Source organism: Cololabis saira, chromosome 16, assembly GCF_033807715.1.
Source record: "Cololabis saira isolate AMF1-May2022 chromosome 16, fColSai1.1, whole genome shotgun sequence".
Classification (NCBI taxonomy): Eukaryota; Metazoa; Chordata; class Actinopteri; order Beloniformes; family Belonidae; genus Cololabis; species Cololabis saira.
In genome coordinates this window covers 43,162,460-43,190,007 of record NC_084602.1, presented here as the reverse complement: position 1 = coordinate 43,190,007, position 27,548 = coordinate 43,162,460, and the positions used below count along the sequence as shown (strand labels likewise).

The 27,548-nt window shown below is 44.4% G+C and overlaps 3 protein-coding genes across 3 annotated transcripts in view; all 3 read right to left on the bottom strand.

The window, feature by feature from the left end:
• Positions 1-27,548, bottom strand: part of LOC133462228 (GTPase IMAP family member 9-like) — a 206,793-nt gene that overhangs the window by 167,341 nt on the left and 11,904 nt on the right. The window lies entirely within an intron of this gene.
• LOC133462759 (GTPase IMAP family member 7-like) overlaps positions 1-27,548 on the bottom strand; it is a 189,306-nt gene that overhangs the window by 150,230 nt on the left and 11,528 nt on the right. The window lies entirely within an intron of this gene.
• LOC133462760 (DELTA-sagatoxin-Srs1a-like) lies at positions 15,287-19,241 on the bottom strand. Its single transcript, XM_061744187.1, has 3 exons — positions 18,901-19,241; positions 17,369-17,451; positions 15,287-15,996 (listed from the first exon to the last, which is right to left on the bottom strand). Exons 1-3 carry the CDS (start codon positions 18,910-18,912, stop codon positions 15,582-15,584), a joined length of 510 nt encoding a protein of 169 aa, XP_061600171.1. The 5' UTR covers positions 18,913-19,241; the 3' UTR covers positions 15,287-15,581.

Here is a 27,548-nt window from a genome sequence, read left to right as displayed (position 1 = left end):
AGCAGGTTAGCACCAGTAGCAGCAGGTTAGCACCAGTAGTAGCAGGTTAGCACCAGTAGCAGCAGGTTAGCAGCAGGTTAGCACCAGTAGCAGCAGGTTAGCACCAGTAGTAGCAGGTTAGCAGCAGTAGTAGCAGGTTAGCAGCAGTAGTAGCAGGTTAGCAGCAGGTTAGCACCAGTAGCAGGAGGTTAGCAGCAGGTTAGCACCAGTAGTAGCAGGTTAGCACCAGTAGTAGCAGGTTAGCACCAGTAGCAGCAGGTTAGCACCAGTAGCAGCAGGTTAGCACCAGTAGCAGCAGGTTAGCACCAGTAGTAGCAGGTTAGCAGCAGTAGTAGCAGGTTAGCAGCAGGTTAGCAGCAGGTTAGCACCAGTAGCAGGAGGTTAGCAGCAGGTTAGCACCAGTAGTAGCAGGTTAGCACCAGTAGCAGCAGGTTAGCACCAGTAGCAGCAGGTTAGCACCAGTAGCAGCAGGTTAGCATCAGTAGCAGCAGGCTAGCACCAGTAGCAGCAGGTTAGCAGCAGGTTAGCACCAGTAGCAGCAGGTTAGCAGCAGGTTAGCACCTGTAGCAGCAGGTTAGCACCAGTAGCAGCAGGTTAGCACCAGTAGCAGTAGGTTAGCACCTGTAGCAGCAGGTTAGCACCAGTAGCAGCAGGTTAGCACCAGTAGTAGCAGGTTAGCACCAGTAGCAGGAGGTTAGCACCAGTAGCAGCAGGTTAGCACCAGTAGCAGCAGGTTAGCACCAGTAGCAGCAGGTTAGCACCAGTAGCAGGAGGTTAGCAGCAGGTTAGCACCTGTAGCAGCAGGTTAGCAGCAGGTTAGCACCAGTAGTAGCAGGTTAGCACCAGTAGCAGCAGGTTAGCACCAGTAGCAGCAGGTTAGCACCAGTAGCAGCAGGTTAGCACCAGTAGCAGCAGGTTAGCAGCAGGTTAGCACCTGTAGCAGCAGGTTAGCACCAGTAGCAGCAGGTTAGCACCAGTAGCAGCAGGTTAGCACCTGTAGCAGCAGGTTAGCACCAGTAGTAGCAGGTTAGCACCTGTAGCAGCAGGTTAGCACCAGTAGTAGCAGGTTAGCACCAGTAGTAGCAGGTTAGCAGCAGTAGCAGCAGGTTAGCACCAGTAGCAGGAGGTTAGCACCAGTAGCAGCAGGTTAGCACCAGTAGCAGGAGGTTAGCACCAGTAGTAGCAGGTTAGCACCAGTAGCAGCAGGTTAGCACCAGTAGCAGGAGGTTAGCAGCAGGTTAGCACCAGTAGTAGCAGGTTAGCACCAGTAGCAGCAGGTTAGCACCAGTAGCAGCAGGTTAGCACCAGTAGCAGCAGGTTAGCACCAGTAGCAGCAGGTTAGCATCAGTAGCAGCAGGCTAGCACCAGTAGCAGCAGGTTAGCAGCAGGTTAGCACCAGTAGCAGCAGGTTAGCAGCAGGTTAGCACCTGTAGTAGCAGGTTAGCACCTGTAGCAGCAGGTTAGCACCAGTAGCAGCAGGTTAGCACCAGTAGTAGCAGGTTAGCACCTGTAGCAGCAGGTTAGCACCAGTAGTAGCAGGTTAGCACCAGTAGTAGCAGGTTAGCAGCAGTAGCAGCAGGTTAGCAACAGTAGTAGCAGGTTAGCACCAGTATTTATTTTATTTATTTTTTTATTTTGCCTTTATTTAACCAGGTCGGTCCCGTTGAGACACAATGACCTCTTTTCCAAGGGAAGCCTGGCCAAGACAGCAGCATAAAAGAAGTTACAATTGCAGACACACAAGTCACACAACAAAACAACAATTACAAGGCATAGAAATGACACAGACAGATAAAATACATTTCAAGGGGGAACAGGGCTAAGGCTCTGGATTCACATTAAAAACAGAAACAAGTACGATAAGAAGCTGCTCCAATTTCTCTCACACGAGTTTTCAGAGCTCCAAGATTGATGAGCTCCTTTAGCTTTAGAGTTTTTTGCAATGTATTCCAGGCAACAGGTGCAGCGTACTTAAAACAGTGCTTACCAAGTTCTGAGTTAACTTTAGGCACATTTAGTATATAAAATTCGTTGGAACGTAGGTGGTAGTTGCTCTGGGATTTGGAGAAATAGTTACATAAATAGTGGGGGAGCAGGCCCAGGATAGCTTTGTAAATAAAAATATGCCAATGAATAAGGCGCCGTGCTGCTAATGATGGCCATTCAACTCGGGCATATAGAGTGCAGTGATGAGTAAGGGCTTTACATCCAGTAACAAACCTTAAGGCACCATGATACACGGTGTCCAGTGAGCGTAGGCAATTTGCAGGGGCATACATATAAAGGAGATCGCCATAATCAAGTACAGGGAGGAAAGTGGCAGTAACCAGCTTTTTCCTGGTAGAAAAAGAAAAACAAGATCTGTGACGGAAAAAAAATCCCAGTTTCAGTCGTAATCTTTTTACCAGGTTTTCTACATGTGGTTTAAAAGAAAGCCGATCATCGATTAAAATGCCTAGATACTTGTAACAGGTCACAAGTTCAATCTCACAACCTAGTAAGGACAAAATGCTAGGGGGAGACACAGGTACTTTCCTGCCATTGGAAAATATCATCAACTTGGTTTTAGCAGCGTTTAGGACAAGTCTTAGTTCAATGAGTTGACTTTCCATGAGGTTAAAAGCAGTCTGTAAGTTGCCCAGAGCCTCGGCAAGAGTGGAGCCACAACAATATATAACCGTGTCATCAGCTTAAAAATGAAATTTGGCATTTGGGATGTTTCTGCCCAGTGTATTTACATAAATAACAAACAAAATGGGTCCCAGAACTGAGCCCTGAGGCACACCGGTGGTAACATTTAACAGTGTGGATGAGGTGCCTTCGAAGTGAACACATTGTTTTCTATTAGACAAATAATTATCAAACCAACCAACGGCCTGCTCAGATAAACCTATGTCAAGCAGTCGTTGCTTCAGAATAGAATGATCGACTGTGTCGAAGGCCTTGGAAAGGTCAACAAAAATAGCTGTACAAAGTTTCTTATGGTCCAGCCAGTCTATTATGTCATTGGTGAGTTTGAGAGTGGCTGTAGTTGTGCTGTGTTGTTTCCTGAAGCCAGATTGATATGGAGAGAGAATATTGTGAATATGAAGGAAATACTTTAACTGATCGTTTACTAGACCTTCAAGGACCTTCGACAAAATGGATAGCTTGGAGATAGGTCGATAATTATTTAAACAAGTAGGGTCCCCCCCTTTCAAAAGGGGAAGGACATAAGCGACTTTCCAAATTTCTGGAATACAATTCGTAGTGATTGAGAGATTAAAAAGATATTGGAGGGGTTTGGCGATAAAATCAGCAGCTAACTTTAAAAAATATGGTTCCAGATTATCTGGGCCTGCAGATTTAGTAATGTCAAGAGAGAGAAGGGCTCTACGAACATCTTCCACTGAGAACAACCTAAAAGCAAAGGAAGGTTGACCAGACATGTTACCAGCATCTAGGGCAGAAGACACAGGGTTAAGGGTAGGCAAAGCAATTGAGGAAGAAGACCCAGAAAATAACGAACCAGAGGCAGAGAAGTGATTATTAAAACAATCAAGTACAGTAGCCCTATCAGTTACAGTGGTAGCGTCATTGACAATACAGCATGGGAGTTCGCTATGGTTGTCAGTGGGTGAGATAGATTTAATCAATTTCCAAAATTTCTTAGGGTCATTTAAATTTTTCGTTACAGCAGAAAGATAAAAACTGGACTTTGCTTTTTTGATAAAAAAGGTAAAACGATTTCTAAGTTGCCTAAATATAAGTTTGTCAGCCTCAGACTGAGTCTTTCTGGCCTTAGCCCAGGCAAGATTTCTATTATGCAATAGATCAGCTAAATCAGGCGTGAACCAAGGGTTATCCCTTCCCTTAACCCTATATCTTCTGAAGGGGGCGTGTTTGTCAAGCAGGGAGGAGAAACCTTCAGAGAAAAATTGCCATGCAGTCTCTACTTCATCAATCAATTCAATACGCTCCCAGTTGAAATTATATAAGTCATGAAAGAACCCCTGTTCAACAAAGGCCTTCATGTTACGTTTTATCAAGATGCGAGGTTTTGATTTTGGAATTTTGGCATTTCTGACTGCAGCGATCACACAGTGGTCACTTATATCGTTTGCAAAGACACCTGACATAGAAAACTTGTGTGGAGCATTAGTCAAAAACAAGTCAATTAAAGATGATTTATCTGGACACTTCAAGTTGAGATGTGTGGGGCTTTCAATAAGCTGTGTAAGATTTAATGAAGCACAGGAATCCTTGAAGACATCAGATTTAGAATTTAACCAGTCCCAGTTTAGATCACCAGTTAATATTATTTCATTATAGTTCATGTCAGCTAAAAGCTGGTTCAGGGAAGTTAGTGCTTCAGCAGTAGCTGATGGGGGTCTATAGCAGCCAACAACAGTAATGAAAAACCCATTTGAAATTTCAAGATTTATGGCCAAGAACTCAAACTGTTTACTGATTGATTTGGATTGCAGGACATTTACTTTAAATTTTGATTTACAATAAATTGCAACCCCGCCCCCTTTCTTGGAGCGGTCAGCCCTGAATACATTGTACCCTTTGATAGAGATGGCTTTATCAGAATAGGATTTACTAAGCCACGTTTCAGACAGAACAATGACATCTGCGTCAGTTGATTTTGCCCAGATGTGCAGCATATCAATCTTTGATGGCAGACTACGAATATTCAAGTGGATTAAACCTAGCCCGGTTCTATCCTTAAATTCAGCAGGTGTGTTACAGATTGCAGTACCACGACCAGGGTTTGGCTGAATACCAGAAATCATGAGTAAGATAAACAGCAGAAATCTTTTCCTAGTAACTTCAAGATTGCTAGGTGTTTCTGTTTTGGAGTGTAGTCTAACATGCAACATGACAAGAGACTTATCAGACAATATAAAATGGGATTCTAAGACAGAGGTGCAAACAAGACATAACCATTGAGCAAAAATAAAAGAGTCCGTATAAGAATGAGTCAACACATGTTCACTTTGTTCACTGGGCAAGATATTGGTTTCAGGGTTTGGAATAATTGGAGGAGAAAGCACAATAGCTGATGTGCACTCCCCATAGTGGCTGGTTACCCCAGAGTCCAAAAGAGTCACAATAGCAATGAGGACCGTGAGAAGGAAATGCATAGTACCTGCACAAAGTCCAGACCCAGGAGAGAAAAACAGCGTGCAAGGAAGCACTGTATCACGGCAGGGTGGATGTAGCAGATCTCAGGAGTGTGGAACAGGCTTCAGGTTGCAGAGCAGGGAGATGAGATATCAGGCTGCCGCAGAATGATGAGCAGGCTTCAGGCTGTAGAGCAGGATAATGAAGCAAGCTACAGGCTTCAGGCTGCAGAGCAGGGTGGATGTAGGAGGCCTCAGGCTGCAGAGCAGGGTGGATGTAGGAGGCCTCAGGCTGAAGAGCAGAACAATGAAGCAAGCTACAGGCTTCAGAGCAGGGTGGATGTAGGAGGCCTCAGGCTGCAGAGCAGGGTGGATGTAGGAGGCCTCAGGCTGCAGAGCAGGGTGGATGTAGGAGGCCTCAGGCTGCAGAGCAGGGTGGATGTAGGAGGCCTCAGGCTGCAGAGCAGGGTGGATGTAGGAGGCCTCAGGCTGAAGAGCAGAACAATGAAGCAAGCTACAGGCTTCAGAGCAGGGTGGATGTAGGAGGCCTCAGGCTCACAGTTCCAAAAGCTCAGAACAAGCCATGGCTAACAAACCAGTCCACAAACAAGAGAGCCAAATCATAAGGCAGCGCAGCAATCCAGAGCAGACAAAAACGTGAACAGTCCACAGACCTTTGAGGTTTAGCCGTTCGTCAGCACAAAATCCATAGGTAAAGATGCTTAAAATCCACTAAAAAATCGACTAAAAACACAAAAACAGACAGACACCTGACAGAGACAAAGAACATGCTGCCATCTTGGAAGGGGGTATGTGTACTATTGAGCAATAACATGTGTAGCATGTAGCAGCAGGTTAGCAGCAGGTTAGCAGCAGTAGCAGCTGGTTAGCACCAGTAGTAGCAGGTTAGCAGCAGTAGCAGCAGGTTAGCACCAGTTGCCACAGATTAGCACCTGTAGCAGCAGGTTAGCAATTCAATTCAATTTTATTTCTATAGCGTCTATTCCAACATAGTTGTCTCCAGGATGTTTCCAGAACCAGAACATAAACATAAACCCCCGAGCAATTATTACATAAACAATGGAGGTAAAAACTCCCATAGTGGGAGAAAAACCTGGACCTGGACCAGGCGCAGACGCAGGCAGGTGGAAGCAGCAGTGGGATGACCAGAGGCCAGCAAAAGGGGGGCCAGCACAAGAAACTACAGGACATGGACAAAAACGATAGCTATGAGATATTTATAATAAATAAAAATGGAAATGGAGAAGAGAGGAAGGGAAGAGGAGAGGAGAAGAAGGGTGAGAGGCACCGCCCAGCGGATCATGTCGGTGCCCCCTGCAGCATAGGCCTATAGTAGGCTGACCAAACGTCCTCTTTTCCCCGGACATGTCCACTTTTTACGTCCTTTCCGGGGCGTCCGGGGGGGTTTTATAAATTGATGATAATGTCCGGTTTTCCTTTTGTGTGTGTATACGTGTGTGCGCCCCTCGGTTATCCTTGTTTGGTTCAGCGTGTGTGACTTAATCCCTGAGAACCTGCCTTGTGGGCGGATCTCCAACACTCAACAAGGAAGCAGCAGACAGCGGCGGTCACGCTCCCAAGATGCCGAAGCGAAAATGCAGCTTCACAGATGCACTGAAAAAAAAGGTTTCCAATGTACAAACCCGGTCGGGACATATTGGAGGCTGAGTGCACCGTGTGCAAAGCTGGCACTTATGTTTCTGTGTCCAATAAAGGTGCCAGGGACCTTGCAGCTCAGTTCACATCCACACAGAAAGAAGGCAGTGCGAGTGAGAGTAGCTTTTCAAAGTTGACCGAGTTCTTTGTTAGACCCGGAAGAACAGAGGATGCTGTAAATGCAGCGGAGGGTGCATTGGCATTTCATACTGTGAAACACCACAGCAGTTACAGATCCATGGATTGCACTAGTGTCTTGCTAAAAACAGCATTTCCAGACTCTGACATTATTTACATTACACTGAAAAGTTAGTGAGAGATATTTTGTTAAAGTTGGATTTTCTAATACAGAAGAGGTATTATTTAGAACATTATTTCATATTATTTTTTTATTTGTCCAGTAAGACTTGACAAGAGAGCTATTATTTTACAAGTTGATTTTTGTAATACAGAAGAGACATTATTTCAATCATTATTTCATTCCAGAGATTTTACATTTATTTTGCATTCATATTTATTTATCTTCATATTTGAAACTTGAAAAAGATTATTATTTTAGACATAATAAAGAAAGTTGAGTAACCTCTGAGAAGCCTATCTGAATTTCTGTCTTTGAGAGATATTATTTTGTAATATAACTGAATATTCTATCCATACATAAATATATTAAAATTATAAGGAATCTTTGAGTAAACTGCGAGTATCATTTAAGTAGGCTATCTCGTGGCCGGGCCGAGTGTCCTCTTTTTTGAAAATCAAAATATGGTCACCCTATGGGGTCGTTAAGTCTGACGTCACACCCTTTCAAAGTACTGCTTCCGGGTCTTGACGCTCTGACAGATATACAAAACGAACGACAATGACGGACCCGGTGAACTTGTTCACGATCATTTCTTTCTTCACTGAGGTACCAGAGAGAGTGAAAAAAGGGTTAAACTCGTTTAATTCCAACAGAGTGGTCAGTGTAGCTGTTCTGCCTGGTGGAATAATAAAGGGTAGCGTCCAGGCATCACAGAAAAAGAGAGTTTACGAGGTGGAGGTGAGTTATAAATTAGCCGTAAGCTAGCTAGTTAGTTGACATCTAAAGATGATAACGTTATGCTAAAAAACGGATAGGACTGCTACAACTTTTGATGTAAACGAAGATGAAAAACGTAATATGTCAGTAACGTTATAGGTCCCTATATCAGCTATGTTTTGGAGTGTTAGTGAAGTTAAGCAAGTTGAAATATAATGATGTGCCAGCCCCCGGCTAGCAACAGAAGTATTGTTAGGCTAAGATGTGTTAGGGTGAGAGAGTTGAAATGTTTTCAATGTAACGTCAGGTTCATGTTGAGGGACAGGCAGTTAAATACAGCAGCTGCCAGTGCCCAATTGGCCGAGACAAGTGCCACCATATGGCAGGTCTGCTGATTTGGATAGAAAAAAATGTTTCCCGCACCGATGTCGAGTGTGTGTGGAAGAGGGCGAAGATGCCAAAGACGGAAATCCCAGCTAAGCGAGTGTCTGTGATGGCACCATCCACAACACAAGGTTAGTAATTAATTTGCAAATGATGCTGTCTGATGTTGTTGCTTGTTTTGAATTATTTACTTACATGTAACGTTAATTGGTTTAAAGCTATTATATTATGTGAAGATGAATCGCATTCATCAAACGGTGGTAATATACTGTACACTCATAACACGTCATAATATGATTTCAGCTGGAATAAAAAGATCTGTCACCCAGGAGGACAAGGACTGGGTACGGGCATCCCTGTCACAGCTTGGGCGTTTTACTGGAATGGGATGGATTTTGAGCCCAGAAACTCCTCAGGTACGACTTGTGTCTTTTGTACTTTGATATTATAGATATCAGACTGTCTGCTTTAATTGAAATATGTTTTGTATTCACTATGTGGTCACTAACTATTACAGAGGACATGAAACACTGTTTAATATGAGTCTGGTTTGTTTCATCTTGGGTAAGATATGGCTCTGAAATATAACATGAATTTCATTTGAGTTGGCTGCAAAACTTTTTTCACAGCGTTAAATAGTTATAGTTTAACACATGACATTAATAAGGAAGGGATTCCGCTCAATTCAGCTAACACATTATATAAGTTTTCAATCAATTTAATATAGTTTTAAGCTGTCAGATTTTCTCAACCCATTTCCTGATCAGATGTTGTTTCCTGATAAATGCCATGATGACAGATATCCACACACCACACTCATATTGAACAGTGTTTCATGTCCTCTTTAAGGAAATCAACTATTTGTGTTTGTAAAACTGTTTGCTTAACTTTAAATATAGACTCTCCCTATCAAGACCTTTGAGGGGCTGTTGACCAACCCAGGTTATAGCCAAGCCAATAGGACAAGGCTCTTTATTTATTGTCATCACTTGCAGTCAATGAGCAGGAGAAGCAGCAGATAGAGAGAGCCACAGTTGGGCAGGCAAAGAACGCATTGTGGTAGGAAAGTGCATTTATAAAAACAAAACAAGATACAAGCTGAAACATTACAAAACTAGTAAATGAAACAGCTTAACTTTTCAGAAACTGAGAAATTGTAGCAACTGCTGACTGCAGAGAGTCAGATTATTTTTACATGTAACTAATGCTAATTGTTAAGCAAGAACTTTCAAGGTCAGTGGTCACCAACCCTGGTCCTGTAAAACTACTGCCCTGCATGTTTTACATCTGATTCTAATTAATAACTTGTCATCAAGCCCTTGAAAAGCTTCAGCTGTTTTATGATTGTTGTTGTTGTTATCATCATCATCATCATCATCATCATCATCATCATCATCATCATCATCATCATCATCATCATCATCATCAACATCATCATCATCATCAAATACTAACAAGAGCATGGTTAGTGACCACTGGTCTATGTGAACTATCTCTCTTATTTTGGATTTCTTTATAACAGGTCAGCATATCGCCAAAAATGGATCACAGCAAGCAACTTGGGTTTGGTCTTGGCAGCAGTCAAGCGGAAGTCCTACCCTCCTTCCTTATTTAAAACACTGCTTGGCCAGTACAACCTCAAAGAAGGATCCAAACTAAGTTATGGGTAATAAGTGATTATTTAAATCGAAGGTATATGTGTTCCTAAGAATACACTTAATAAGTCAGTGGTCACCAGGGCCCTGTTTCAGAAAGCAGGATTTGGGAAACCTTGAGTATGTTAATCCCGAGATGAGGGAAACTCTGGGTTTTCTGTTTCAGAAAGAGAGGTAATTTAATCTCTGTGAACCTAACCTGGTCGGGAGCAGGTTTTCTTCAACAAATCTTGCGTTTCTCTCTGTCTCCTCCCTCTTACAGAGTCAGACACACTGTTTCATTTCCTCATTCACTCAGTCTGTATCAAAGCTCGTAACGAAGCTCATTCATTAGCGGAGGTTTATTATTATTATTATTATTATTATTATTATTATTATTATTATTATTATTATTATTATTATTATTATTATTATTATTATTATTATTATTATGTATAGTATATCTTATTATTAGTATAGGTATCGGCTAGGTGAATGGATGAATGAATGGGATGCCTGGGTCTGGGGCCATCTGTTGTCGCGCCTGCGCGGGGTGTCGCCTTGTTGGGGGGTTCCCTCTCTCCGGGCCCGTCTCCGGTCCCCCCCGCTGCCCGCTGCCTCCGCGGCGGGGCGCCCCTCTGGTTTTGGAGGGCCACTTTCGTGGGGGCGGGTGCACCTGCCCGCGTCGGCAGCTGGGGCAGCTCTGTCTCTCCGGGCAGGATGGCCCCCTACCGGGTGGGGGTCGTTGGCCCGGAGGGTGAGGGCCTCCTGGCCACGTGTCCGGCACGGACCGGGTGGCTGGGGTTTGCCTGGGTCGCGATCCGCCGCCGTGGGATCCCTGGCTGCTTCTTTCCGCGCCGTGGGGGCCCCGCCCGCGGGCCCCCTCGGCCGCCGCCGGGGGGGGGGGGATCTCGCAGGCGGTGGGTTGCCTCCCTCCTGCTTCTCCCCTCTGTGGGGTTGCCGGTGGCCTGGGTTCCGGGTTCTTCCGTGTCGGCCTCTGGTCTCGCGGGTAGCGGGGCTGCTCACCCCCCCCCCCCCCCCCCACACACACACACACACACACACACACACACACACACACACACACACACACACACACACACACACACACACACACATATAGCCACTCAGTCACATACATATGCACAAACATACACAGCCACACAAACATATACATACACACACACATACACACACACACACACACACGCATGATCATATACATACACGCATACACACACATAGACATACACCGGCTTGTTCACCTGCATGCTTGCTCTGTAGTTTTTGTGGTTAGTTAGCGGTAGCTTAGCTCAGACTGCGATCAGATATCAAGATTTAGGTCGATTGCTGTTGTTGTTTTGGTTGGCTCCGTGCCGGTTTCGTGTTTTGTTTGTGGTTTTTTGTTGCTGATTTCCAGTGCTTGACGTGTGTCTCTGTGTGTTCCTGCTTCCTGGATTGGCAGTGGATGTCGTCAACCCCCCCCCCCCCCCAAAAAAAATAAAAAATAAAAAAAACACTGGGTTTGTATGTGTATATTTATGTATGTGTACACATATGTATGCGTATATATATGTATATATTTTAAATATAGTAATAATGCACATATATATATATATATACCTTTGGTTTCTACCGTCATGGTATCAATCATTAATATGTGTGCAGACAAGGTAAAAAAAAAAAAGAAAACTATTTGTTCAATAAAAATATTTAAAACAAAAAAAAAACAAAAAACAAAAAGGAAAATAATTGAAGGGGCTTATCCGATAAATTATATTCAACAATTATGTTCAAAAGTTGTATTTCATTTCTTTTTGTCATGAGTTTAAGGGCTTTAGAAAAGTGAAGGAATTCGTTATGGAAAACACAGAATCGAGGTTTCACTTTCATATACTTGGATTTGTGGAATTTACCCAGAATTATGATATTATTAATCAGAAAGTCATCGTTGTTTATTGTTGTCCATTGAAAGTCCATAAATAATATCTTTCTGTGACCGCTAGTTAGCGATCTTTTCCTGAATGGTTTATCCAACTTTTTCCAGTCACAGTGAATGAAAGAGATAAGGACAACTATTGTGCAAAAAACCAAACAAAAAAAATCACACATACACGAAGAAAAGAGCCCTGAAAGTTCACGACTGCTTCAAACCGGAAACTGGTGTTGGACCAAACCCAGTGATCATGTGGACTGTTATAAATGTATATTTCAGGATTATGAATTCCAAGTGAAAGCAAGACTTTGGTTTCGTCTTGGGGCCAGAGTTTTATGACTCCAGACCAGAGAACAGACCCCATGGGGTTTACGACACCAGGGGGGGGTCAGACCCATAAGCCCCACAAAATCAGCAGGGTTCCTGGAGGAACAAAGGAAAAGACAACGCAAAGGGACCAGAGAACAGACCCCTTGGGGTTACGACACCAGGGGGGGTTCAGACGCAGTGGAGCCCCCAGGAAACCAGTGGAGGGTCCTGAAAGGGGGGGGACTGTCCCTCAGAGTAAAACCGCCCCCAAGCCCAAAAGCGGGGAGCACCCAATCACTGGCCAGGGGCTGGTGACGTCACGCAGCCTGCGGAACTCAAACTCCTGTCCTGCCGAGCGCTCTCTCTCCCTCAGCCAGCGGACCGAACGGACGTTCCTGCCGACGGTGCAGCCGCTGCCGCATCTACTCACCTTTTCCCCGAGATCCTGGGGCGGGGAGGGAGCCGTTCATGACCTGCATTAACAGGCCGGGCATAAAATCCGATACCAGAGCGCTGCGCTCTCAACTCTCTCTGTCTGCTAACTCCTTTCTTCACTTCGAGCACTTTTCCCACACCAGGGGCCGTGCCGTCCAGGACGACTGCTCCGCCAGAACCCGCCGTAGAACCTCCAGCCTTGGACCCGCGAACCCCTCCCGCAGCCCGGCGACACACACGGGACGTGAGCCGACGTTCCGAGGGAGGAACCGGCCCCCCGTGCGCAACGAGGCCATTGTTGAGGCCGCGGTCAGGACCAGAGAGCCGGCGTGAGGCGCCGCTGCAGCAACTGTTGCCCTTTTCTTTTTAAGTTAGGAGCAGGCCAGAGACTGAGGAACCGCTCGCTATCGGAGCATCCCCGCCAGAAGCGATCGGCGGTGGGATCAAAGCTGAACCGGAACTCTCTGACACCGGGAACCCCCGGCAGGAACCCGGTCACCACCGACAGAGCCCGCAGCCCAGATCCAGAATCCAGAGGAGACGTGAGGTTGGGTTTGGGCGATCAGTCAGTTAGAACGGTGTAAAGCTGAATTTATGTTTAATGAGATTACCGTATGCGTATTACTGTACATTATCATTATTGTGTTCGTTATTGTGTTTATTATCGCTTTGATTCCTTTTACCTTCCATGCATTTAACTTTTATTTCATTTTTATTGATTGTTGTTTTTCTAGTTAGTTAATGGTTTTATAATACGTAGTGTGCCATCAGAATTATTTGGGGTGTTGCGTTTATCATCTTTTGACACCTGTATGTAAATAAATTCTGATTGATTTTTAATGAGTGGTTGTTGTTATTTCATACAAGATTTGGTCACAAACTGATTTGTTTGACAGAGCTCAGAGCTCGAACTGCACGCCTTCAATTATACTATACTTAAACCTTAATCATCTGAGAGTTATCATTTTTCCCTGGATTAAGGCCCCGGGGTGGTGCCCCATACGATAATTATTATCATTTTGATAATACAATTTGATAAATAGTCGACTTTATTAATTATTAATAATTATTAATAATATTCATTAATAGCCTTCGATAACTGATCAGCTTAGCTACCTGAGTTGCACAACACTGGAAATGCGTTGCTACCAAGCGAACCAATCACAGCCTCTCCGTCTGCGTGTGGTCTGCGTCGCCTCGACGAGTAGTTACAATTTTCGGGAGGTGCAGGTCAGTGACGGCGTCAGTGACGGCGTCAGTGACGGCGTCAGTGACGGCGTCAGTGACGGCGTCAGTGACGGCGTCAGTGACGGCGTGTGGTCTGCGTTGACGCGTACCACACGCCCGGATCCCGGCACAGTGCATCCAAGTGATCGCTGCGGCTTTGTGGCGCTCGAAACCCGGAGACTGCATTTGGGGGGGGGCTGATAAGAGGGGGGGCCCAGGAAGGCGTTGAGAATCAGGGAGGTGTGTTTATCGGTAAGTGTGAGCGGCAAGTCTGTGAAACTTCGCCACAGAGCTACTCCTCAGCCAATGTCCTTGATGTTATCAGACGTTGGTCAGTTCTGAAACAGGTCCACAGATGTTCCTGGAGAGAGGGAGGGCTAGTGGGGGCAGAGTCCCTTGTTTACATTCCACCAGGGAGATTGTGACTGGAGCAGCCTGCCAAGCTAGTCAAGGTCAGATTATAGACAAATGTTTTTCTCAATAAATGTATTGAGAAAAATAGGCAGCCTCAGTACTTTTCCGTCTGCCTTAAGTCTCTGTTTCCTCAGTGGCGACTCCAAACAGACGAATTTGTGATCAATTCACGCAGAGCCGAGCTTCCAACTTCTCCAAGGTCTTCTCCATCTTGCCAACAAGCTCAAAGACCGCCGCTAGCCTGCGATTCTGTTCAAGAATCGCATCCAGCTTACGGCTTTGCTCCCCCAACGTTAAAGTCTGAGCGTTGATCACCTTGCTTGATCCTTCAGCAACGTCCGGCAGCTCAGAAAGGGCCAGAACAGCTGTCGACGACTTACGCGTTTGCCGATAGACTAGGAATCCCCCCACTCCAATTAGAAGAAATCCTATGATCATAAATCCAATTATGAAGCATCTTCAACGTCCTCAACAGACAGAATCACCAAGCACAACGGTTTCGAATGTTTCCAGGAATCCATTGTGTATCCGGCAAAAAATGTCCCACGGGGCAGTAGGGCTCCCTTGTCCCCTGACTTCTCGTCGCAAAAATTTGGTCAATTGTGCTGAGAGACCAGTTAATCAATTCCATGATTGTAGAATTTCAGAGGAGTGAAAAAGAGAGGCTCTGAAAGACAAGACAGGACAAAAAGCAGCAGCAGGGCAGATAGGGAGGGAGATGAGCAGAAAAACGTCCGCCTTCGTCGAGAGCCAGAAGAAGAAATGGGGTTATGTATTATTTTTTGTGTTGCGGTCACCTGCAGGCAGCTGGCGGGTGTGGCCCGACCTGGTGGGCGTGGCCTGGTCTAGTGGGCGTGGCCCGACCCCTCCACCTGCATCTCCAGGGAGCGTCAGAGACGCCTGAGGTGCCGGTTTGATGCCAGATAATGAGCTGAATTAACTCGGCCTGAACACGTCTGATAACGACACGTTTGTACCGGGCGGCATCACATGACTAAGTAATAAAACCTTTTAAATGTGATCTTTGTCTTGTTACGCTGCTGTTTCTCCAACATGTTGAAGAGCTCTAGATTTGTAGAGAGATATTCAACCAAGAAAAATCACACCAGGCTGAAACTGGATCAGAGTTTATTGTTTCATCACGTCTGAACAGACTCTTTAATGATCAAACATGAGAAACATCTGCACTTTTCCCGTTTACAACTGCGTATACATACAACAGACAGTGATCACTAAAACAAAGTGCAAAGACCGCAGAGGCAGTAATGTTTTCCTTCCTATTTGAAAGGATTAAGTCAATCAGCAGATTTTGACGGGTCCCCTAAATTTGGTCCATAACTAACATGCCAAATATCAAAAACTTGTCACCAAGTGCACAATCTTTATGATTTTTGACAGATTCCTTTCCAGCACTGGGGTAACTGGTCTGAAACAGGGTGTCAGTTGTCGCAGACGTCCACCTTCAGGACGGGCCGGTAGCTGTCGGACATGGTGGCCCTGACGGTGACCCGGTCCATCCTGTGGGTCAGCCCGGGCCCCTTAGCTCTGCCCCGGACGAAGCCCTTCTCCCCGCCCTTGTACATCAGCTCGTACAGGTCCTTATCGCAGGGCTGGTCCCCGCCGAACATCCCCACGGCGTACCAGTTGGAGTACAGGTTGAAGTCGTAGGGGACGGAGAACATGACGGCCATCTTGCCCCGGTGCTGTTTGCTGGACTGGTGGACGAGGTCGTAGGTGAAGACGCCCACCGACCCGCGCGCCCCCACCGACTTTACGAAGCGAGCGCTTCCGGCTTCGGACGGCTTGAGCATCGGCGGCAGAGGAGCCTCGCTGCTGCCGCTGACCAGGTGGACGCTGGACAGGAGATACACGAGAGACACAAGAGACACAAGAGAGAGACACAAGAGACACGAGAGACACCAGAGAGAGACATGAGAGACACAAGAGAGAGATACCAGAGAGAGACACAAGAGACACAAGAGAGAGACACCAGAGACACGAGAGAGACACCAGAGAGAGACACAAGAGACACCAGAGACACAAGAGACACAAGACACACCGTTACCGGAGAGTCCCTCAGACCCAAACCCAAACCTAACCAGTCACATCTAGGCCTGGGGATCGATTCAAATGTTGAGAATTGATTCGATTCCAATTCTTAAGATTCCGAATCGATTATCAAGATTCGATCTGATTCATAGCGGGGCACGGTGGTGCAGCTGGTAGTGCAGCGTCTCACAGCAAGAAGGTCCTGGGTTCATTTCCTGCCGGGGACGCTGTGGGCGCTGAAGTGCGTGTTAGTTCCCCCATGACTTCAGCACCCTGGGTGGGGTTGGCTAAAGGGCCTTTCTGTGTGGAGTTTGCATGTTCTCCCTGTGTTCCCCTGGGTAGCTAATGTTCTCTACCCTCACAAAAACATGCAACAGTCCTGGGCTCTACTGCCCCCTCTGGACAACCGGGGCAACACATGGGGGGATCTGGCCAAAATAACGTGATCCTTTCACGCGCTACGTCCGGCCAGAGAAACCCCACCCTGTCTGGTGAAAAGAAGCTGCTCACTCCTCAGATTGAAGCGGCCTGCTCACTCCTCAGGTTGAAGCGGCCTGCTCACTCCTCAGGTTGAAGCGGCCTGCTCACTCCTCAGGTTGAAGCGGCCTGCTCACTCCTCAGATTGAAGCAGCCCGCTCACTCCTCAGATTGAAGCAGCCTGCTCACTCCTCAGATTGAAGCAGCCCGCTCACTCCTCAGGTTGAAGCGGCCTGCTCACTCCTCAGATTGAAGCAGCCTGCTCACTCCTCAGGTTGAAGCGGCCCACTCACTCCTCAGGTTGAAGCGGCCTGCTCACTCCAGGAAACACTCTTAGTTTTCCCCACATTCCGTTTTTATTTTTTCCATTTTCGGTGTATTTCGGTTTTTAATTTCTGAGAATTTGGTTTTTAGCTTTTTATGCAAATGTAACCCCAAGACAGTAAATAAAGTAATGAAATATAGACAATTTATGCAATTATAACTGAAAACTTTAATGTTTTCATACCTTTAAACATATTTAAAGGCAAAAACACGGCACCAGTTATTCTGGTGTCCAACAAAACATCGTAGTAGATCCTAGTCACTACGACCACTAGGGCCACGCTAAAGAGCTGCATGCGGCTCTAGAGCCCCGGGTTGCCGAGCCCTGGTTAAACTTTCTGACTCAACTGGAAGCCAGATGCATGCTGGGACTTACCGAGGGTCGGTCAGGGAGCAGCAGGAGCTCTTGTTCTGGATCTCCACCAGGCACTGGCGGCTCGGGACTTCCACGTGTGGAGCCTGGACGGAGTTGGAGAAGCTCAGGTCCAAATAAATATGTACAGTTTCCTGGAAAAAGTCACTGAGGAGCAGGAATCCCACACAGAACAAGTTCATACCACAAACCTGCAGAGTCAGGCCCCGTTTACACGGAGCAAAAACGGTGGCTTTTTCAGGCGTTTTATTCGTTAGTTTACACGAAAACGAAGCTCAAAGTCTCCAAAAACCATCATTTCTGAAAACTCCGGCCAAAGTGTAGATTTTTAAAACCTCCGTCTTCACGTTTGCTTGTAAACGGAGAGAAACGGACATTTAGGCTTCAGAACGTCACATTATGAGACAGAAACGTCACCAGCGTCATGAGTGACACCTGTGGTTACAATTAGTTTGTAACCGTCAATATTTTCTAGTATTTTACCTGTTTTATATTTTAACGTCACACTTAAAAGTAACTCCACTTCTCTGTCACTCCAAACCAAAGACTCTGGTTCATCTTGGAAGTAACTGGAAGTTACTCGTGTCATTTGTTGATGTTTTTTTCCAGGATTCTGATTGGCTAGCATGACTTTATCTTCTCGTTACACTGCCCCCTGTAGGTTTGGCTGCTCATAGCACCTTAACAGATATTTATGCAGGTTCCTGGAAATGATGGGATTTTTATAAACGTATAGTTTTTGTAAATACCCGGCTCTGTGGAAACGTGGCCTAAGATTTACTGACTGGGAGAATACAGAGTCGTCTACGAAGAAAAATGTGTGAAAATGTCAGAAAAAGAAGACCAGAGAAACCTGAGACCCAGAACAAGAAAGTCTTGATGGTTTGCGTTGGAACCGTGGAGTTTTCCTAAACCTAACCAGTCACATCATCATGCCTAAGCCTTAAAAAAAGCAATTATTAATTCCTAAAAGATGTTATTCTTACAGCAGTGTCAAAATCCAGCAATCTAGATTCTTAAAATCTAACTAAGTTTATTCTCAGGCTAAACCCAATACACATTTGAATATATTGCAAAACTTTATTCGTAGTAAATTCAACTAAAAGTGAAACAAATATATTATTTCCCACTACATTCAAAGTGAGATATTTCAAGCCTTTATTTTTTGAGTTGAATTATTGAAAAAAATCAACTTTTACACCATATCCTTCACCTGTATCTTTATTCTACATCTGGGCTGATGTGGACTTACGTAGCATATTAGCATAGGAGGATATTTCAGTTGCTATATGGTTGTCTGTCTGTACAGTCCTGCAAGTTCAATGCTATTAAAGCACTTTAAACTTTAAATCAAAGCATTTGTTTTTTTCATATAAAATAAATAAATTTCTATGCAGTTTAGAAGTTTTGGGGAGTTCCCTTTTTTTGGCGCCTGCGCGGCTGAAATCGGGGCGTCGTTTTTTTCTATTTCTGAAAGGTGGAAACTCTAGATCCTGGACTAGGCTGGAAACCTGAACCGGTGAGGAACTACTTACCGCTCCGTACATCCTGCAGGTCTTTGGTGGAGACGATCTCAGCAGATCTGGTCCTGGTCCTGGTCCTGGTCCTGGTCCTGGTCCTGGTCCTGATCGGTCCTGGTTCTGGTCCTGGTCCTGGTCCTGGTCCTGGTGGAGAGGATCTCAGCAGACTGAGTCAGCTGCAGCAGACGGATGGTGGGAGGGAAGCCCAGAGGAAAAAACCTGATCACCAACAAATCAAATCTCCATGAAACGTTTCCTGTCATGAATAATCGTGTTGGGGCAGGAAGGGAAGGAGGGGCTGGCCGGGTTTCTGTGGAAAACAAAACCAAACCAAAAGTAAAAAAACAAAACACGTCTTGCAGTGAAATTAGGACAAAATAAAGTAATAACACGTGAAAACATCAAAATCAAGAAAACTGACACATGTCAAAAACCACATCCTCACCCTGTCACTTCCTGTTTACACGACAGGAAATACCAACAATCTTCATAACCAGACCTGCAGGTCCTCTACAGACCACTAGGGTCCAGATCCAGACCTGCAGGTCCTCTACAGACCACTAGGGTCCAGATCCAGACCTGCAGGTCCTCTACAGACCACTAGGGTCCAGATCCAGACCTGCAAGGTCCTCTACAGACCACTAGGGTCCAGATCCAGACCTGCAGGTCCTCTACAGACCACTAGGGTCCAGATCCAGACCTGCAGGTCCTCTACAGACCACTAGGGTCCAGATCCAGACCTGCAGGTCCTCTACAGACCACTAGGGTCCAGATCCAGACCTGCAAGGTCCTCTACAGACCACTAGGGTCCAGATCCAGACCTGCAGGTCCTCTACAGACCACTAGGGTCCAGATCCAGACCTGCAGGTCCTCTACAGACCACTAGGGTCCAGATCCAGACCTGCAGGTCCTCTACAGACCACTAGGGTCCAGATCCGGACCTGCAGGTCCTCTACAGACCACTAGGGTCCAGGATCCAATGTATATATATATATATATATATATATATATATATATATATATATATATATATATATATATATATATATATATATATATATATATATATATATATATATAGACATGACTCATAAAGTAACGTTTTTAAATGCATTTATTTGCCCTCTAGTGGACACATAAATTACTGCATTTAAATGCATTTTTTTGCCCTCTAGTGGACAAATAAGTTACTTCAATTAAATGCATTTATTTGCCCTCTAGTGGACACATAAATTATTACATGTAAATGCATTTATTTGCCCTCTAGTGGACACATAAATTACTGCATTTAAATGCATTTATTTGCCCTCTAGTGGACACATAAATTATTACATGTAAATGCATTGATTTGCCCTCTAGTAGACACATAAATTACCGTTTTTAAATGCATTTATTTTCCCTCTAGTGGACACATAAAATAACGTTTTTAAATGCATTTATTTGCCCTCTAGTGGACACTTGAATTGCTACATTTAAATATATTTTTTTGCCCTCTAGTGGACACATAAATTACTGCATTAAAATTACTTATTTGCCGTCTAGTGGACACATAAATTACTGCATTTATATGCATTTATTTGCCCTCTAGTGGACACATAAATTACTGCATTTAAATGCATTTATTTGCCCTCTAGTGGACACATAAATTACTGCATTTAAATGCATTTATTTGCCCTCTAGTGGACACATAAATTACTGCATTTAAATGCATTTACTTGCCCTCTAGTGGACACATAAATTACTGCATTTAAATGCATTTATTTGCCCTCTAGTGGACACATACATTACTGCATTTAAATGCATTTATTTGTCCTCTAGTGGACACATACATTACTGCATTTAAATGCATTTATTTTCCATCCAGTGGACACATAAATTACTGCATTTAAATGCATTTATTTGCCCTCTAGTGGACACATAAATTACTGCATTTAAATGCATTTATTTGCCCTCTAGTGGACATATAAATTACTGCATTTAAATGCATTTATTTTCCATCTAGTGGACACATAAATTACTGCATTTAAATGCATTTATTTTTGCCCTCTAGTGGACACATAAATTACTGCATTTAAATGCATTTATTTGCCCTCTAGTGCAGGGGTTCTTAACCTTTCTGACCTTGGGGCCCAATTTTTTCAGTACAGAGTGGCCCGGGACCCGTTAAATATCAACACTGTATAGCAGGGGTATTCAACTTTAAGAGGTCCATTTAGAGAAAATTTACTCAAGCGAAAGTCCAGAACATCATAATATATATATATATATATATATATATATATATATATATATATATATATATATATATATATATATATATATATATATATTCAAGTAACCTCATAGTTGTATCAACATCTGCATCTGACTGTTATATTAAAAAAAAGTACATATTTGCCCATTAACATGTGTAACTTCAATTACACATATTTTTTTCTCTTAAAAATAAAATAGATTTTATTTTATTTTTCAAATGCTATCTTATTTTATTTATTTACCAGCAGTTTGAATGTCCCCTTTTCTTTGTTTATTGTCTCAACACATTTTTATAATAAATGAATATAAACACATCTTAACAATTGAACAGTTTTGCAGTTTTTCTTTCTTCCCCTTAATCTTATGCCCTCACTTTCTGTTGTTCAGTGAGAGAACTGAGCTCTAATTTCTCCTGTCAGAACTTTAAATCTGGGCTGGATGGTGTCAGGTTATCATATGCATGAGAAGGTGCTCATTGATGAACCTGGAACGATATTTAGTTTTAATTATGTTCATTGTGGAGAAAGCTGCTTCACAGCTGTATGTGGACCCAACCATGTTTTAAGATGGTCAGCTTATTTTCTGTGACTTCAGTTCAGACTTGAGTGGATATGTTTGATGAAAAACTTTGTGTTTTGTTTCAGTGGCGTTTCATTTTTGCACTTTGAACGCCGCGGTCTCTGAACACACTGGTTTTGTCCCAGTGGGAAGACTGAACCAGGATGAATCTGTCCATTCCAGGTTGAACTTTTCCTTTCCACCTGTTACAGTTCTCATCTCTGTAAGAGTCAAGCTAATTACTTACTAAGTAACTTACTAAGTTTTATTTACATTAATAAGTTGTCAGGACTGCGCGTGTCGGATTTCATCCGAGCCTGATCAGCTGAGACGGGGAGAACCCGCAGCTCTCTGGCCGCTGCAGCAGAGTCACTTTCCGATGGTTTTGCGAGCCCGAACAGTCCAGCCCACACATCTACATGTACAATCCTTCAGCAGTAACGACGGAGCCGCCCGAGCAGCACCGAACTCCCCGGCCGCGGGGACGCGTCAGGATAAATGATCACGCCGCGCGCTCGCTCGCTCGCTCTGGGCGCAGACCCAAGTAATCGATCCCTGATCCTGGTGGATCTAAACGTACTCTGTGCAAAATGAAGGATTTACTCTGTAAATACACACCATTTCTCTTACTATTACACGTACAGCTAGCTGAGGGTCTTCTTCTCCTCATTTGGTCGGGAGTTGCTATGCAGTCCCGCGGCCCTCGCGGCCCACATGTACAAAACTGAATTCTTTTCGCGGCCCACTAGATGGCGCTCGCGGCCCAAGTGTGGGCCGCGGCCCTATGGTTAAGAATCACTGCTCTAGTGGACACATAAATTACTGCATTTAAATGCATTTATTTGCCCTCTTGTGGACACATAAATAAATGCATTAAATTGCATTAATTTGCCCCCTAGTGGACATATAAATTACTGCATGTAAATGCATTTATTTGCCCTCTAGTGGACACATAAATTACTGAATGTAAATGCATTTATTTGCCCTCTAGTGGACACATAAATTACTGCATTTAAATGCATTTATTTGCCCTCTAGTGGACACATAAATTACTGAATGTAAATGCATTTATTTGCCCTCTAGTGGACACATAAATTACTACATTTAAATGCATTTATTTGCCCCCTAGTGGACACATAAATTACTGCATTTAAATGCATTTATTTGCCCTCTAGTGGACACATAAATAAATGCATTAAAATGCATTAAATTGCCCCCTAGTGGACATATAAATTACTGCATGTAAATGCATTTATTTGCCCTCTAGTGGACACATAAATTACTGCATTTAAATGCATTTATTTGCCCCCTACTGGACACACAAATTACGGCATTTAAATGCATTTATTTTCCACCTAGTGGACACATAAAGTACTGCATTTAAATGCATTTATTTGCCCTCTAGTGGACACATAAATTACTGCATTTAAATGCATTTATTTGCCCTCTAGTGGACACATAAATTACTGCATTTAAATGCATTTATTTGCCCCCTACTGGACACACAAATTACGGCATTTAAATGCATTTATTTGCCCTCTAGTGGCCACATAAATTACTGCATTTAAATGCATTTATTTTCCACCTAGTGGACACATAAAGTACTGCATTTAAATGCATTTATTTGCCCTCTAGTGGACACATAAATTACTGCATTTAAATGCATTTATTTGCCCTCTAGTGGACACATAAATTACTGCATTTAAATGCATTTATTTGCCCTCTAGTGGACACATAAATTACTGCATTTAAATGCATTTATTTGCCCTCTAGTGGATACATAAATTACTGCATGTAAATGCATTTATTTGCCCTCTAGTGGACACATAAATTACTGCATTTAAATGCATTTATTTGCCCTCTAGTGGACACATAAATTACTGAATGTAAATGCATTTATTTGCCCTCTAGTGGACACATAAATTACTGCATTTAAATGTATTTATTTTACCTCTAGTGGACACATAAATTACTACATTTAAATGCATTTATTTGCCCTCTAGTGGAAACATAAATAAATGCATTAAAATTAATTATTTGCTCTCTAGTGGACACATAAATTACCTCATTTAAATGCATTTATTTGCCCTCTAGTGGACACATAAATTACTGCATTAAAATTATTTATTTGCCCTCTAGTGGACATATAAATTACTGCATTTAAATGCATTTATTTGCCCTCTAGTGGACACATAAATTACTGCATTAAAATTATTTATTTGCCCTCTAGTGGACACATAAATTACTGCATTTAAATGCATTTATTTGCCCTCTAGTAGACACTTAAATCACTGCATTTAAATGCATTTATTTGCCCTCTAGTGGACACATAAATAAATGCATTAAAATTACTGATTTGCCCTCTAGTGGACACATAAATTACTGCATTTAAATGCATTTATTTGCCCTCTAGTGGACATATAAGTTAATGCATTTAAATGCATTTATTTGCCCTCTAGTGGACATATAAATTACTGCATTTAAATGCATTTATTTGCCCTCTAGTGGACACATAAATTACTGCATTAAAATTATTTATTTGCCCTCTAGTGGACACATAAATTACTGCATTTAAATGCATTTATTTGCCCTCTAGTAGACACTTAAATCACTGCATTTAAATGCATTTATTTGCCCTCTAGTGGACACATAAATAAATGCATTAAAATTACTGATTTGCCCTCTAGTGGACACATAAATTACTGCATTTAAATGCATTTATTTGCCCTCTAGTGGACACATAAATTACTGCATTTAAATGCATTAATTTGCCCTCTAGTGGACACATAATAATCTCTAGGTAGTGTAAACTCTAGTGTGTTAGAGTCAGTAGTCATAGTTGCAGCTATAGAACAAGACTATAATAGTTAGTCTCAAATATAGCTTGGTGGTAGATATGCTGCTATAGGCTTATGCTGCAGGGGGGACCGACATGATCCACTGGGCGGTGCCTCTCACCCTTCTTCTCCTCCCCTGTTCCCTTCCTCTCTTCTCCATTACCATTTTTATTTATTATAAATATCTCATAGCTATCATTTTTGTCCATCGTTCCTGTAGTTTCTTGTGCCGGCCCCCCTTTTTTCTCTTTTGTGCATGTTTGCAGGCCGGAGCCTCGGGAGCTGCGTTCTGGCCTGCAGTCCCGGTCCCGGCCCCCATGGTTATCCCGTTGCTGCTTCCACCTGCCTGCGCCTGCTGCTACTGGTGCTAACCTGCTGCTACTGATGCTAACTTGCTACTACTGGTGCTAACATGCTACTACTGGTGCTAACCTGCTGCTACAGGTGCTAGCCTGTTGCTAACCTGCTACTACTGGTGCTAAGCTACTACTGGTGCTAACCTGCTGCTACTGATGCTAACATGTTGCTACTGGTGCTAACCTGCTGCTACTGGTGCTAACCTGCTACTACTGGTGCTAACCTGCTGCTACTGGTGCTAACCTGCTACTACAGGTGCTAACCTGCTGCTATTGTTGCTAACCTGCTACTACTGGTGCTAACCTGGTGCTACTGGTGCTAATCTGCTACTACTGGTGCTAACCTGCTGCTACAGGTGCTAGCCTGCTGCTAACCTGCTGCTATTGTTGCTAACATGTTGCTACTGGTGCTAACCTGCTGCTACTGGTGCTAACATGCTGCTACAGCTATTAACCTGCTGCTACAGGTGCTAACCTGCTGCTACTGATGCTAACCTGCTGCTACTGGTGCTAACCTGCTACTACTGGTGCTAACCTGCTACTACTGGTGCTAACCGGCTGCTACTGGTGCTAACCTGCTGCTACAGGTGCTAACCTGCTGCTACTGATGCTAACTTGCTACTACTGGTGCTAACATGCTACTACTGGTGCTAAGCTACTACTGGTGCTAACCTGCTGCTACTGATGCTAACATGTTGCTACTGGTGCTAACCTGCTGCTACTGGTGCTAACCTGCTACTACTGGTGCTAACCTGCTGATACTGGTGCTAACCTGCTACTACTGGTGCTAAGCTACTACTGGTGCTAACCTGCTGCTACTGATGCTAACATGTTGCTACTGGTGCTAACCTGCTGCTACTGGTGCTAACCTGCTACTACTGGTGCTAACCTGCTGCTACTGGTGCTAACCTGCTACTACAGGTGCTAACCTGCTGCTATTGTTGCTAACCTGCTACTACTGGTGCTAACCTGGTGCTACTGGTGCTAACCTGCTACTACTGGTGCTAACCTGCTACTACTGGTGCTAACCTGCTGCTACTGGTGCTAACCTGCTGCTACAGGTGCTAGCCTGCTGCTAACCTGCTGCTATTGTTGCTAACATGTTGCTACTGGTGCTAACCTGCTGCTACTGGTGCTAACATGCTGCTACAGCTATTAACCTGCTGCTACAGGTGCTAACCTGCTGCTACTGATGCTAACCTGCTGCTACTGGTGCTAACCTGCTACTACTGGTGCTAACCTGCTACTACTGGTGCTAACCGGCTGCTACTGGTGCTAACCTGCTGCTACAGGTGCTAACCTGCTGCTACTGATGCTAACTTGCTACTACTGGTGCTAACATGCTACTACTGGTCCTAACCTGCTGCTACAGGTGCTAGCCTTTTGCTAACCTGCTGCTACAGGTGCTAACATGTTGCTACTGGTGCTAACCTGCTACTACTGGTGCTAAGCTACTACTGGTGCTAACCTGCTGCTACTGATGCTAACTTGCTACTACTGGTGCTAACATGCTACTACTGGTGCTAACCTGCTGCTACAGGTGCTAGCCTGTTGCTAACCTGCTACTACTGGTGCTAAGCTACTACTGGTGCTAACCTGCTGCTACTGATGCTAACATGTTGCTACTGGTGCTAACCTGCTACTACTGGTGCTAACCTGCTGTTACTGGTGCTAACCTGCTACTACTGCTGCTAACCTGCTGCTACTGGTGCTAACTTGCTACTACTGGTGCTAACCTGCTGCTACTGGTGCTAACCTGCTACTACTGCTGCTAACCTGCTGCTACTGGTGCTAACCTGCTGCTACTGCTGCTAACCTGCTGCTACTGGTGCTAACCTGCTGCTACTGGTGCTAACCTGCTGCTACTGGTGCTAACCTGCTGCTACTGGTGCTAACCTGCTACTACTGGTGCTAACCTGCTGTTACTGGTGCTAACCTGCTACTACTGCTGCTAACCTGCTGCTACTGGTGCTAACCTGCTGCTACAGGTGCTAACCGGCTGCTACTGGTGCTAACCTGCTGCTACTGGTGCTAACATGTTGCTACTGGTGCTAACCTGCTACTACTGGTGCTAACCTGCTGTTACTGGTGCTAACCTGCTACTACTGCTGCTAACCTGCTGCTACTGGTGCTAACTTGCTACTACTGGTGCTAACCTGCTGCTACTGGTGCTAACCTGCTACTACTGCTGCTAACCTGCTGCTACTGGTGCTAACCTGCTGCTACTGCTGCTAACCTGCTGCTACTGGTGCTAACCTGCTGCTACTGGTGCTAACCTGCTGCTACTGGTGCTAACCTGCTGCTACTGGTGCTAACCTGCTACTACTGGTGCTAACCTGCTGTTACTGGTGCTAACCTGCTACTACTGCTGCTAACCTGCTGCTACTGGTGCTAACCTGCTGCTACAGGTGCTAACCTGCTGCTACAGGTGCTAACCGGCTGCTACTGGTGCTAACCTGCTGCTACTGGTGCTAACCTGCTACTACTGGTGCTAACCTGCTACTACTGGTGCTAACCTGCTACTACTGGTGCTAACCTGCGGCTACTGGTGCTAACATGCTACTACTGCTGCTAACCTGCGGCTACCCTGCGTGCTGCCATCTTGAATCTTTGTTAGGAAAACCAGCCCAGTGGAATATAAGGTCATGGAGACAGA

Bases quoted from the DNA above. Each gene is read 5' to 3' on its own strand.
- LOC133462760 (XM_061744187.1), bottom strand. The intron at 15,997-17,368 runs GTAAGTCCCAGC...TCTCCTGTCCAG, and splicing joins TGCTCCCTGACCGACCCTCG to CGTCCACCTGGTCAGCGGCA.